Below are 12,838 nucleotides of genomic sequence, written 5' to 3' on the forward strand. Positions count from 1 at the left end.
GTGTATGTACAGAGGACTCCTAGCATCAAGTGTCGTCTGCATTGTCGTTGTTGTTGTAGTTGTGGTCACTTCATCAACTTGATCTGTGACCGCCATGAAGATTTTATGAGAAATTTGTGAGTAATAGTCGGAATGTTCTTCGTACAGCTAAGATTTCTTCAGTCCACTAACGAATCGTCACTGAATGTGTTCGTTCTAGATTTCCCCAAATCGTGATTATCAAAGGAGGTCGAATAGATCCCTAAACCTTTCGAATCAACTGGAAACAGTAGAGAGATATGATGCGTGGTCGTTGATCGAACCTCCGCTCTGATACCATGTGGAGATTGAGCGAGGAGAAAGCTTCGAGTTACCTCCAATGGAGGTTATGGAAGCTTCTCGAAGAGAGAGAAGATGGAGAGAGCAATAAGGTCGGTTATCTGAAAAATTGTAATATGTTGAATTGAGCAAAAATAACACTGTTCAGTACATATATACAAAAATGACTAAAAAGACTAAATGAGATGCTGACTCAGCATTGATACAATATAAATATAACAATACTCTCAATAGCAACAACTACTCATTCATTTGAGAGATATTATTGAGTAATTCCCAAAACCTTTTTACGTTTGAAGGGAAACGGAATTGGTATAGCACTTCCATCAATTAGACATCGCTGCCTGCCAATTGGAAAACTTATCTTTCTCTTGCCCAGATTATTACTCGAGCTATGGCCCTTAAGGACATGACTTTACCAAAAGATCTCCACATCTCATATAGTAAACTAGGATTTAATGTGTCTCAAACATGAGAAATCATATCATGAAGAGGAAAAGACATAGTAGTCCTGCAGTCAGAACTTAAAAGCACATAGTTCATGATGTTAAACACAGGCATTTTTAGAGTCTAGAGAGCAAAACAAGCTTGTTTGTATTATTGTATATCAACTTTCTCTCTGACAAGTCACAATTTCTAAACATCTTCGGGAAGCAGACTGCAAAACACCAGCATCCTTCACTTCTCTTCACACATCAAAGTGGAAAAGACATGCTGAGGAAGTAGAAAGGTGCATGTGGCCCGATATCAGCCATATTCCTTCGGACTTCATTGGAAAAGCATGAAAAATTTAAACGTAAACAACAGAAACAAGTGAAAAAGCTTAAAGGAAGACCTCATTTGCATCGTAAGTCATAACTGCTGGTTGAGATAATGGTCTGCATCTGACTTCCCTCCACCACCCAAATACCCTGCAACAGTCCCAAAAACATTTGAAACAGCGCCACTCAACCAGGAGGTACTTCGAGTTACTAAGCCGGTCGGTGTCTGTCCCATCTCTTCAAGCATAATCTGTGGCTCTTCTGCCATCAATATGTCTAGCCGTCGTTTAATCATATAAGCCTTTACGGCTTCGACCCCTTCAACTATAACTTCCTTTGGAGGTATCACAAGAGGGTTCTCGTCCAACTTAAGCACAGTCAGGTTGTCAAGCCGGCCAAATGTATCAGGCAGTTCATGGATCTGGTTGTTGCTCAGATCAAGTTCCTTTAGATTTATCAAATCACCAATTGTGTCAGGAAGCTCAGTTAGGTCACTGAAATTGTTACTCAGGTTGAGGATCTCAAGATTTGTCAAGTTTCCAAATGAACGTGGAAGACCATGTAGTTCATTGAAGTGCACATCTAAAAGGCGCAGGGACTTCATCTCACCAATGGAAGTGGGTAAAGAACGGAGCTTGTTAAGAGAAAGTGAAAGCCTTTTTAGATTTACCAGTTCAAACCCAATATTTGTTGGCAAATAAGAAAGCTTGTTTACGCTGGCATCCAACTCCACTAACGACCTGCAAACAGCCAAAATAAAGAGTAGTCTGAGAGAACTGACAAGTCTAAATTAGTGTTTTCGGGATGGGTGAAGGGGTAAATAAGCTCATTTCTGAACCACTATTACCTGCAATGGCAAATGCTATCCGGCAAAGTGATAAGCTTATTTCCAGAGACATCTAAGATCTTCAAACTAAACAACAGACCAATGGAGTCTGGCAGCGATTCCAAGAGATTAGAAGAGAGATGAAGCTCCTCAAGGTTTTCCAAGCTCGAAATTGAATCAGGAATAACCTGTTTTCCCCAGAATTTTAGAAGCAAACAATTGCAAAATTCTGACATTCCAAACAACGTGCTTTTGTTCTCATTCAACCATCACAAACAACAATGCATATGCATTTTATTAATATATGTTACAGTGGCATAAATATTATGCAATTGGCAGATGCAAAAAGCATGAAGAGGATACCAGGAGGGAAATGATGCACTTAATGGGCAGTTTCAGAGAAGCATCGGGACATTATCCATATTGTTTTAAGCAGAAGCAAAGTCGAATAACATGGCATCTGTATCCACTGAACAGGAAACTGTATTTTACCATATATAGCAGCAGAACTAGCTTCAAAGATCAGGTACCCACTGGTTCTCTAAATAGATTAGATTTGTTGTGACACATCACAATGGACATCGTTCCACATTTGGCTTTTAAGGTAGTCAACATTATTGCTTCAAATATACAAGAGAAAGTATCACCTATGAGGATCCATATGACCCCTACTAGTTATAGATGGAGTAATTGATTGATTGAGTACCTATACTATGATGAATTGACAAGCAATAATTATAGAGCTCTAAACTTGCTATGAACTTCTTAATTAAGGTAACAGCAACGGAATTTTCTGCCGATTCAAATGGTTGACAATATGATAACATATTCATTACAACCCCTACAAAACTAGCTGTCCATTTTTGCTTCCCTATAGTCAAACAAAGTGACCTTTGACTAAGACTTCTAAACGTATTCTTTCATCACTTGCATACAACAAAAACTGCAGACTCTATCACTCTTCAATATATGAATTTATCTATATCAGATTTAACTTTGAAATTGGTCAAATTGACCAGCAGAAAGCAAAAACTGACAGAACTGACAGATAAAATGGAGCGGAGGAAGTACAATACTACTTTTTTTGGAGACTTGGATACTAAAAGACAACTATCAGGGAGACGAGAGTGCAGAATAATATTATCCTTTAGTTATACTTCAAGACGCACAGTGGACCCAGGAATGATAATGGTGTGAGTAGTAATGTTCTCCTAGAAGGGACAAGAAGAGTAACTGGGAGCTCAATTCAAGTTTACCACAATCAGATGTGAGGTTCTCAAGCTTCTTGCACCTTCACCCATTCAAAGAAACCCAATCCCCTTTAATCATGCCCACTGGTTCCATTATTTGATCTCTTCGTAGTGAAGATACAAAATTACCACTTCCTCCTTCCTCAATAAGAAGAATGGCCGGGTTCAAAGTACTAGGTCAGTCCGCTTGATTTCTGTGTGATAAAGTTTTAAATTTTTTAAAATAAAAATCGCATACTTAGAAGCTATACGAAACTAATATAATTATGATTTTTTATATATTCAAAAGTATTAAAATTTTGTAAAATAACCTACTCAAAGCAGAAACTATTTGACTCCCAAGTAGTAATAGTGTCATTCTCTTTAAGATGGACTCGTATTATTCAAAAGAAAAAGTGCCTCAAAAGCCACAGGATGATCAGCTTACAATGGTAAAAAGCAGTAAACCATGTAACAGAGTTACTACTAAAGCGCGGAAAAGGTGCAGAAATCGAGATAGAGACCCTCTAAACCCATTTGCCCCAGAAATTGAAATGACACTCATGGTACTCAAATCCAGAATTTAATTTTATCTGGCACTTTGGCCCACTTTCAGATACATACCAATACAGTATAGCATTTTAAAAAACCAAAAAGACACAGAAAAGTCGTGCATGATTGCTGCAGCTCTCACCTTACCATATTTCAGCCATCTAGCTGTAGACACATCCGGTTAAAAGTATGGCTAGGAGTTTGATATACAGTACATAACTTACCACGAAATGCAACAAGGCATCATGTAGTTGACATGTTAATACAGACCACAAGCTAAAACCCAAGAAATGAAATCGAGAACAAGCAGTATGAAATGTAACTTCAAGTAGGGCTTTTGGAACTAGGGCATACCGCGAGTTGGTTATTGGACAAATTAAGCACGATTAAGGAGCGAATCTTCCCAAAAGCTTCAGGCAGCATCCTCAGCTGCCTGCCGGATAAATCAACCCTTTCTACCCTCTTCCCTGACGCCTCCTGCAAAATAGCAATAACTTCCTCATTCATTTCCTCTTTGAACTCAGAACTCTTCTCACCAAGCGCCTGTTCAAGTGCTTCCACATCACCACCAGCAACGGCAGTCTCATAAATCTTCTCCAACCTTCGCTCCGCGTCCTTCAACATCTTCTCATACGCCTCGTGCAACTCATCCAAGGCTATTAACGCCTTGTACTCCTCTTTCTCCTTTTCCACAGCCTTTCGACACTCGTCCTCTTTAACCGCCAAGTCCGATCTCCAATCCTCCCTCTCCATCTCCGGCGGACGTGGCGAAAGGACAACCTCCTCGAGACGCTTGGACAAGTTTGCTTCGATCTCGGCTAGCTTCATCTTCGCAGTATCAACAAGCTCGTGATCAGGCCGCTCGCCTAGGGTTTTGAGCATTGATCGGGTCTGTGACACGTCAGCAACGGCTGAATTCATTGCGGCGATGACCTTAGGGTCAGTGAGATGAGGCATACGCTCGGTGATGTCGAAGTGAGGTTCTTTGGGAGGTTGAGGGAGGGGTTGGGGCTGTTCGATATCGAATTCATCGGCGGCAGTGCGTTTAGGGCCAATACTGGGAAGCTTGGACATGACGTAGGAGAGAATCGGAAATTTGGTAGGGTTTGGATCCATGGCTACTGCTACTACTGGAATTGAGATCAGAGATTTATGTAGTGAAATTGGGAAGGGAGCTTTGAGGTTTTTGAGTTGAAAGAGAAAACTGTGCTAAACTGATAGTGTGACAGTGAGCAGGCCAGGCCGGTTGACGAACTAATCCTGATATTAACCGTTTTCTACTGTTCGATCGCATCTAAAAGATAAAGATAAAATATAAAAACAGATCGCATCTCGATTTTTTAGGAAGAAAAAGAAAGGAGATCTTTTTACTTATTTAGTTGGGGGTGTAGATCCAATCTGGACTCACTTTTCCCTTTGTATTACTCTTCTTTTTTCGTTCTTATAATTTTAATCTTTCACTAGTAGAATTTTCTAAAATTTGAATGTGACATAATCTGTGGTATTTCATAAAATTGTTAAAGTGTTTAGCGTAAAGGTGTTAATCAGGCTGCGCCGGCCCACTAACAACGCGGTTCAACCCGTGTAGGTAAGGGATGGGACGGGTTGGCTAGGGTAGGGAGTTTTGCCGGACGGGGTCGGGTCTTTTTTGGCTACCGGAACCCGGCTATCCCGCTAACCTGTTCAAGAATTTTAACCGTGTTCCAGCCCGGTCTAGTCCGGTTTAAGTTATAAATATTGTTTTTTAAATTCTAACCGTTGCCCACGATCAAAATAAAAAATGACCGTTGGGCAATGGTCATTTTTTGCACTTTTAGCCATTTCGGCCTATCCCCTTACTAAAATAGCTCATCCACCCTAATAATTGATAAATTACATTTTTAGCCTTTTAAAAACTATAAATAGCCCCCCTTTTCTTCATTTTTTCTCACAACTTGTTCTCTTCTTTTACTCTTGTTCTCTCTCAATTCCCTCTTGATTATTGAATTGCTTATTGCTCTCAAGTTCTCAATTATTAATATTTCAAATTTTCAATTATTTACGGTGGCCACTACAAAATTACAATTATCAAGTGAAGTGTGGTTACCAGTTTTGTTAGATTAAAGTTAAATCACGCCCCGTACTTCTAGAGTGCGCTCACATATTGGGAACACTTTGAGGTGGTAGAAGAAAATGAAGAAGTTCGCAAAGTTTAGTGCAAGAACTGTGGTCGAGTCTTTAACGTTCGTCGAAAGTGGGAGGGCACAGCTGGTTTAAGGAGGCATATCAAGGGTTGTCTTAAGTGTCCTCCAGCAATTCGTATTTTATGTTGATTTGAGACAATTTGTGTTATTTTAAATTTATTAGACTTATTTAAGCTTACTATTAGACAAGTTAATTTAAAGTATTATTATGCAATAAAAATATGAAATGAAAGCCTTTGAAGTTTGATCCTTACATATTGGTCTTATTAAATAATTTTATGTAGCCACTTAATTTCAATTTTTAAATTTCGAATTTTAAACTTTAAACTTTAAAGTTTAAAGTTTAATTTTATGCCTTAAAATACTTATTTTATTATTTAAACGTTTGCAAACACTTAAGTAACAAAATACATTGAACAAGAAAACATAATACACAAAAAAAAAAAAAAAATTAAAGAAACCCCGCTCGGTCCTAACCCGATAAGCCCGAACCCAGACGGGTACACAAACCCAGAATATCCCAGCCCACTACTAGCCCGGAACACCAGCCCACTAACCAGCCCGCCCCACTAATCGGACGGGCTGTTTTTCCTCATGTCCAGCCCGGTCCAGCCTGTCCGGTAAACACCCTTAGTTTAGCGTCGGTGCCAACCAGTAAAAATTATTAGAATCACCTCATTTTTATTATCCAACCTTTTCCCAAAGGTATTCACATAAAGTAAAGGACAAGTCTGAAATGAAATACTCCTAGTAGATACTACTCTATCAAGCTTTCGAGCAGTCTTGATGTTTTAATTGACTATCTCAAAACATGCTAAAGCAGTTGAAAGATATCTAGGAACCAGACCTGTAGAGAAAGCTTGCTATGTTTTAAGTCAATGTTTATTTCCAGAGTATAAACTTTCGCAAGTCCAAGTCCCTGTAACAGTGACAGGAATTCTGCTTTGGTGCTAATAGTGTCTTTCAGGCATCTTGAGAAGCCCATTTACTGCTAATAATGTCTTCTAGTCATCTTAAGAAGCCAAATCTCCATTGTTTTTTGCAAAGATTCATCCCGCTCCTTTGACCCTGCGTTAATTTTATAAGCTTTTATTGAGTTCGTAGTAATTTACGTTTGTGGAAGCCATTGCATACTTCTGTTAATGAGCCTATTATGGCCTACAGTAGATGCAGTGACAGCAACGTATCCACTTTCTCTACTGTAGATAAGTAATTATTCTATTTAGGTTTTACTGCACCTTAACCAAAAGAACTCAGAGAACACGGGACCAAAAATAGCCGAGTTTCCCCCTCGAACCATAAGTTAATAATAGAACATGGAGTATTGAATCACTACTGTGAGAAGCTGATACATAAAGTGTGCAAAGTTTATCAAATGTGACTGTGACATTGATTGGTTGTGACAACTCTAATGTTGAACATCTGTATCTAAGTAAGTGGAAAATGCTGTATTTAAGTGAGTAAGTGGCAACATTTGCCAGGTTCCTATCAACTTGACAATAATATCTCCCTTTCAACCAACTCTAGTATGTCCTTGAGTCGAGTGGTAAATTTCCCAACAACATTCCTAGTTATTCTCTGCTCAAATTTGGTGTTTTTCAGCCACATTACACCAACACTAACATCACACTTGCATGAATTATGTACAGAAGTAGAGTCTTTGATGTCGTATCTAAACTGCACCTGCAAAGATTAAGAAATAAACCTAATCAACTTGTCCTGCTTTTACAGAACAGACAACTGTAATGAACAATTGAAACGTACTCGGAAATGATCACCAAACGGGACATCATGCAGGGCCATGATCTCATTGATGGTCCATCCACCGTCATTAGCAATAGGAGATTTTTGTTGTGTGCTTGTAACTTCACCACCAAAGACTGAGATGAAGCGGTTGAATTTGTAAGATACGAGTCTCTCAGAAACATTGGGAGCTACAGTTTCCCATGAAGTTGTGACATAATTGAGACAGCCAGATTTGCTCATTACTCTATGCTCCAAATCTCCTCCATCAAACATCTGCATCAGTGATTTAACCTGCAGAATTTCCACCAAAAAATCCAAAGCCCCTAGTTACAGTTACTCAAGAGATCTAGTCTAGACTGGTCAATTCCTCCATGCAGAGGGAAAGAAGTAGGATTATTAGATAAGTTTCTCCAGAACCCGTCAGTGTCATAGACTTGAACATATATAATTAGAACACTTGTTTACCAGTTAATGACTAAATTATTGTAGTCCTAGCAGAACACGGAAGTCAATCCAGTTCTGGTTTGAGGCAGTAACTTATGTCAAAACTTACACTTACAGCTTCAAAAATATGTAAAAGGAAATCTTGAGATTACGATAATACTTCCTCAGCTTTCCCTCCAATCATATTTTACCGATAGAACAGACAGAAGCTCAGCGTCAAGACAAACGCCACAAAATTCAGTCAAATGTAAGATGGAAAACTTAAGACAAGGAAAAACTTACACTGACAGGTAGTTCTGCAGAATAGACTTTAGACATTTGTACATCCTCAACGACCAAGTAGGATGCAGTGTCTTCAGACAAAACAAGCTTTTCATCCTTCTCCTGCTGCACTTCTACAATTTGTGCTTTCTGATCTGGAGGCGGTGTCCTTGTTCTCCACAACGCCATGATTGTCCTGCTACAACAAAACAATGTTCTAATCTCACCATCGTCGAAACATAATGTGCAATCAAATGTAAGTCCTGTTTTTTTTTTACTGACACCAAAATATTTCCCCATAATACCTGCTTGCAACATTGAATGACACAAATGAATGAAAACAGAAATGCAGTCGGCCTTCTTCATCTTGACACCTAGCACCGTGCCTAGCATCAACTCCTCGACCTTTGCGCAAAATTATTACAAGTGCAGGGCTCCCCATGGTTGACCATGATGGGGAAACCACATTAACATCCTCAATATCCTCCCACAGGAAGAAAAACTTTGTTTTGTGACCAAACAAATTTGCATAAAATCCAACAATTCTGGCAGATAGAAAGATCCGCCCCTGCAGTAGCGATACAAAATTAAGTGATATGCTAGATTTCAACCCCTAGGAGTTGAAGATCAAATGTTCATAAACCATGTGTTAAAAACAACCAATTAAAACTAAAGCCATCTGGCCGAGCGTCAGTTTATAGTATACATCTCTATTGAAAATAAGTAAATGCTACTTAGGAAACCATCCCCATATTTTTGAAACGGAATAGATATCACATAGTCAGAAACTTCCAGATGTGAATGCTATTTAACAACAAGGTGTTAATTGAACTTGAACTATTTGCTTTCCTAATTTCTTTCTTTATTTTCTTGCTTGCTTAATTACTTTGTTTACCCCCACCCGCCCCCTTAAGTGTAGAACAAACTAGCATTATCAGTTCATCATTAACAGATTTGGCATAATCATAATGCATTGAAACAACAATCAAACACCACAGATCACTTAGAAGTTGAAACATAATAACGTAGCATATATTACAATGAAACCTGTAATGGCATCTTTCTTTTGAGGGAGCACGAGTAGTCGTTGATTAAAAATTCTTCTGGAGGCAGCCCAAAAATTTTCTGAAATGTTGAGTTCTTGTGTGGCGACCGAACGTTTAACTGCCAAGCATATCAGTTGGATGTTTTACACTTCTGCTAATGCGAAACAATTTGGAGGAAAAAAGAGAAGATATAACCCTACCTTCTTCCCAACTTCTTTTTCCATCTTTGTTAGGTAGTCTCGGATAGTTTCAACTCCATTGTTATTGTCCAAAAAAATCCTCAAGTGCAACTTCGATTGTGAAGACAGAGCAATTTTTCCCTCGAGAGGAACCCAAATGTCTGCCAATTCTGCAGAAGTGTGTTTTAGGAAATTAATTTCTGCATGCCCAAGCGATGAAGCTTGATCAAATGGACCGTCGAAGTCGAAAACTTCCACATCTAACACCGAAGGTGGTTCTTCTGCAGCATCAAACTCTAGTATCTCTGCAAAAGTATCAGGTAAGCATATGACACTAAATACAACTAACAAACGAGAATGAAAATGAGAAGAATATGCACACCACTCCACTGAGGGTCAAGAGTTTGAAGCTGGACAGAGCTAGTTCTTGTTTTGCCATTGCATGTAAAGACCACATATGGATCTGGGAAACCTGTTGGATCCAAGGAAGCTAAGTTCATTCCCTCAATCAAAGCTACAGTAAGTACCCATCCATCACCTTGTGCTTTGACTCCATGATCATTTCCTGTCAAAACCAGAATCTGTTAACTTAACTATGGACACAAAACCATTTTGTGAATCAAACAACAACAGTTAGACAAATAAAGAAAAGACAGGACATATTTAAAGACCTCTTCGCAGCCTAGCTTCTACAAAACGTGAAACCATGTTATATACCCGCTCCAACTGCAGAACTAGTATTCCGCTGGTGATAAATTCCCCAACACTATCCGGCAAATCAAAACCATGATACTCCAGTCCATGTAATTTGCTAGGCTCACTTAATATAATGTGCACTAAGACATACAAAACCATGAAAATAGTGGATACAACTGTAAAATTCCAAAAGTACTCCTTTGCCAGTTCCCAATCTGACTGATGTTCAGTCTGCAGAGATGCCAAAGCTCGATCCTTCTCTAAGACAACCTTTGAAGTTGTTACTTTCAATTTGCGAGCTAATACCTCTGCAAACTGGTCAAAGCTCTCCTTCAATCCTTGCCGAGCTCCTCCTTCAATCATTGATTTCATCATAGTGTTCTGGCTGAAGTTAATGGCCCAGGATACAACCAGACGCGCGGATTCTTCACCAGAAGATTCCTGTTGGCCAGGCATTATTTTGTAAAGCAACTCAATCTTGAAAGTACTCCCATATGGAACGTCAGGGGTACTTACAGAGATAAAAACAGAAAATTCTTTTCCATCAGCTTTAACATATGTTTGCTCCTCTGTGGCTTGAACAGCCTTAACTAATTTACTTGCTGCTTTCATATAGGTGACAACTCTTGTTAAGCACATGTCATCTGATTTCCATGACCACGGACCCTCGTGCATATCTGTTGTACCCTGCAACTCTGCCATATCTTTCCTGAACTGCGAATCAGAAGCAAAAAGAATCATGTTAAGATCTTTAGACGACACAACATATGTCTGGTCCAGCAGGACTCCGCCCTGCAGGTCCCCTGGCATTTCTTTGTCTTCACTTGTTGGCTGCATTCGCTCAATCAGTTCTTCAAAGCTATGGCTAACCGGAGACTCCTCCAAACAGTCTTCATAGTCAGATGTGGTCGTGGATATATCAGAAGAATCATCCTTCTTCAATTCTTCCTCGTCGCTTTTCTTGGCTTCTTCATTCTTGCTAAAAAGCTTCTCGAAATGGCAAGCAATGTTCTTCATTAAATGCTTCCCTTCCGAAATTTTCTTGGAATGAGCAGCAAAGCCATGCAAATCTTGAGAAGATTTGCTTATCACTTCATTTTCTCTTGAAATATCGTTTGTTGGATTTACATAACAGACATGATTAGTGGATACATCTTTGCCCTTCCCATGTAAGGACAGAGTGAGAAGAATCTTCCCTGCATTGATAAGGCAAAACAACTGCTCATAATCCAAATAAAGGAAAATAAAACCTAAAAGATAAAAAGCATTAAACCAATAGATAGTTTCAATTCACAAAAGGAGGTGGGGTTTTATCTGAGAAGATGCCAGTAAAAATGCGGAGCCCTTTTAAACTACTATAGATCGATAAAAGACTATCGCTAGCTAAAAAAATGATTTTTTGTCTAATTAAATTACAAATGGTATTGTTTATTTATCATTCTCTGAAAAATTGGTACAAGAAGGTGTAGTATTAGGTAACTAATTGAAACAATGTACACAAGGAGAAATCAAATTGGGTCATTTGCAACTGTACATATCCAAACATCCGCTAATGATTATCATAGTGATTATATCACTCATTTGAGGTGGAGACGGTTATCAAATTAAGTCTGAAGACCAAAAAGTATCAGACATTTACAAATTAAATCCACCCAACTTTGTCACTGTCAAACTTACATTCTACTCCAAAAATAAACAAAAGCATCAAAATGGGGTGCCAAGAGAGGAAGGTCAAAAAATAAAAGGAGGAGAAATTCTAACCGCAATCTCTGTTAACTGATTTTGCACTTTTGGGTTTTTGAAGAGAAAACCAAGTGGGAGGCAAGTTCTGATTTTCCTCAGCAGCAACGGACCAGACGGGTATTTTCACCTTACCAACTAAATCCCCATAATGAACATTAAGGAATCCAGAATCATCACGATGTTGATATACAGAGAGAACAAGTTCCTCCTCTACATCGTTAACCCTGAATACAAACTCTTCATTCCAAATAGGGTTCTTAGTATTTTTCAATACCCTTGTCTTGGACTTGAACTTTCCTAGTTTTAACTTAACGTAAGAGTCCTCCACTGCCCATTCCTTGCCCTCCAACAAATACACGTAAAGTCTCATTCTTCTTTAGTACTACTAATTAGAAAATGAAATACGCCGACCCGATTTTGCTTTGCCGTGGAGGACACAAATAGAAAAGGAAGTGCATCTTCTTTCTGGCTTGGTTTGTTGGTCGTAAGTTGTACGGGGAGGAGAGAGAATTCATGGTGAAGCCATGAAGAAACGTGGGTTGGTTTGGAAAGTGACACGAGGGAGAGGGAGATTTTGTTATTTTTGGGAAAAAAGAGGAGGAGGCGGTTTGTATAGTTTATTATTAGTAGCATGTTTGGGACTTTGCTGGAATTGGTTGCCATCTCAGTTTATCTTCTTTTTTGGCATGGAATTGAGTTGCCTGAGGGGGTGAGGTGGTATTAGGTAAAAATTTAGAGCTTGTTTGGATGGACGATACGTATTGTTTCATAAATTATTTGACAATCGTAGGTGAAAAGTAAAAGAGAAAGAAATGAAGAAAAGGGAACAGCCAACATAGAAAAGAGCGGCTGCC

The 12,838-nt window shown here is 39.0% G+C and overlaps 2 protein-coding genes across 4 annotated transcripts; both read right to left on the bottom strand.

The window, feature by feature from the left end:
• Window positions 1–732: 732 nt before the first annotated feature.
• Window positions 733–5,086, bottom strand: LOC109244000 (plant intracellular Ras-group-related LRR protein 1-like). Its single transcript, XM_019411023.1, has 3 exons — window positions 4,041–5,086; window positions 1,927–2,093; window positions 733–1,819 (listed from the first exon to the last, which is right to left on the bottom strand). Exons 1-3 carry the CDS (start codon window positions 4,800–4,802, stop codon window positions 1,171–1,173), a joined length of 1,578 nt encoding a protein of 525 aa, XP_019266568.1. The 5' UTR covers window positions 4,803–5,086; the 3' UTR covers window positions 733–1,170.
• A 2,048-nt stretch (window positions 5,087–7,134) lies between these two features.
• On the bottom strand, window positions 7,135–12,580 carry LOC109244001 (C2 and GRAM domain-containing protein At5g50170). 3 transcript variants are annotated; one of them, XM_019411026.1, is made up of 10 exons: window positions 12,003–12,579; window positions 10,758–11,437; window positions 10,217–10,682; window positions 9,928–10,110; window positions 9,567–9,850; window positions 9,368–9,484; window positions 8,626–8,888; window positions 8,342–8,519; window positions 7,634–7,906; window positions 7,135–7,552 (listed from the first exon to the last, which is right to left on the bottom strand). In XM_019411026.1, the coding sequence occupies exons 1-10, from the start codon at window positions 12,352–12,354 to the stop codon at window positions 7,358–7,360; spliced, it is 2,991 nt and encodes a 996-aa protein (XP_019266571.1). In that variant the 5' UTR covers window positions 12,355–12,579; the 3' UTR covers window positions 7,135–7,357. The 3 variants fall into 3 exon arrangements, with proteins under 3 accessions (XP_019266571.1, XP_019266569.1, XP_019266570.1); XM_019411024.1 differs by having other exon boundaries at window positions 10,217–11,437; window positions 12,003–12,580; XM_019411025.1 differs by having other exon boundaries at window positions 8,342–8,516; window positions 10,217–11,437; window positions 12,003–12,578.
• Window positions 12,581–12,838: the final 258 nt, after the last annotated feature.

Source organism: Nicotiana attenuata, unplaced genomic scaffold (genome assembly GCF_001879085.1).
Source record: "Nicotiana attenuata strain UT unplaced genomic scaffold, NIATTr2, whole genome shotgun sequence".
Classification (NCBI taxonomy): domain Eukaryota; kingdom Viridiplantae; phylum Streptophyta; class Magnoliopsida; order Solanales; family Solanaceae; genus Nicotiana; species Nicotiana attenuata.

Bases quoted from the DNA above. Each gene is read 5' to 3' on its own strand.
- LOC109244000 (XM_019411023.1), bottom strand. From the start codon at position 4,802: ATGGATCCAAACCCTACCAAATTTCCGATTCTCTCCTACGTCATGTCC. The intron at 2,094-4,040 runs GTATGCCCTAGT...TGGGGAAAACAG, and splicing joins TGTCCAATAACCAACTCGCG to GTTATTCCTGATTCAATTTC. The intron at 1,820-1,926 runs GTAATAGTGGTT...GGCTGTTTGCAG, and splicing joins GATAGCATTTGCCATTGCAG to GTCGTTAGTGGAGTTGGATG.
- LOC109244001 (XM_019411024.1), bottom strand. From the start codon at position 12,354: ATGAGACTTTACGTGTATTTGTTGGAGGGCAAGGAATGGGCAGTGGAG. The intron at 9,851-9,927 runs GTGTGCATATTC...ATACTTTTGCAG, and splicing joins TCTTGACCCTCAGTGGAGTG to AGATACTAGAGTTTGATGCT. The intron at 7,553-7,633 runs GTACGTTTCAAT...TAATCTTTGCAG, and splicing joins CGTTTGGTGATCATTTCCGA to GTGCAGTTTAGATACGACAT.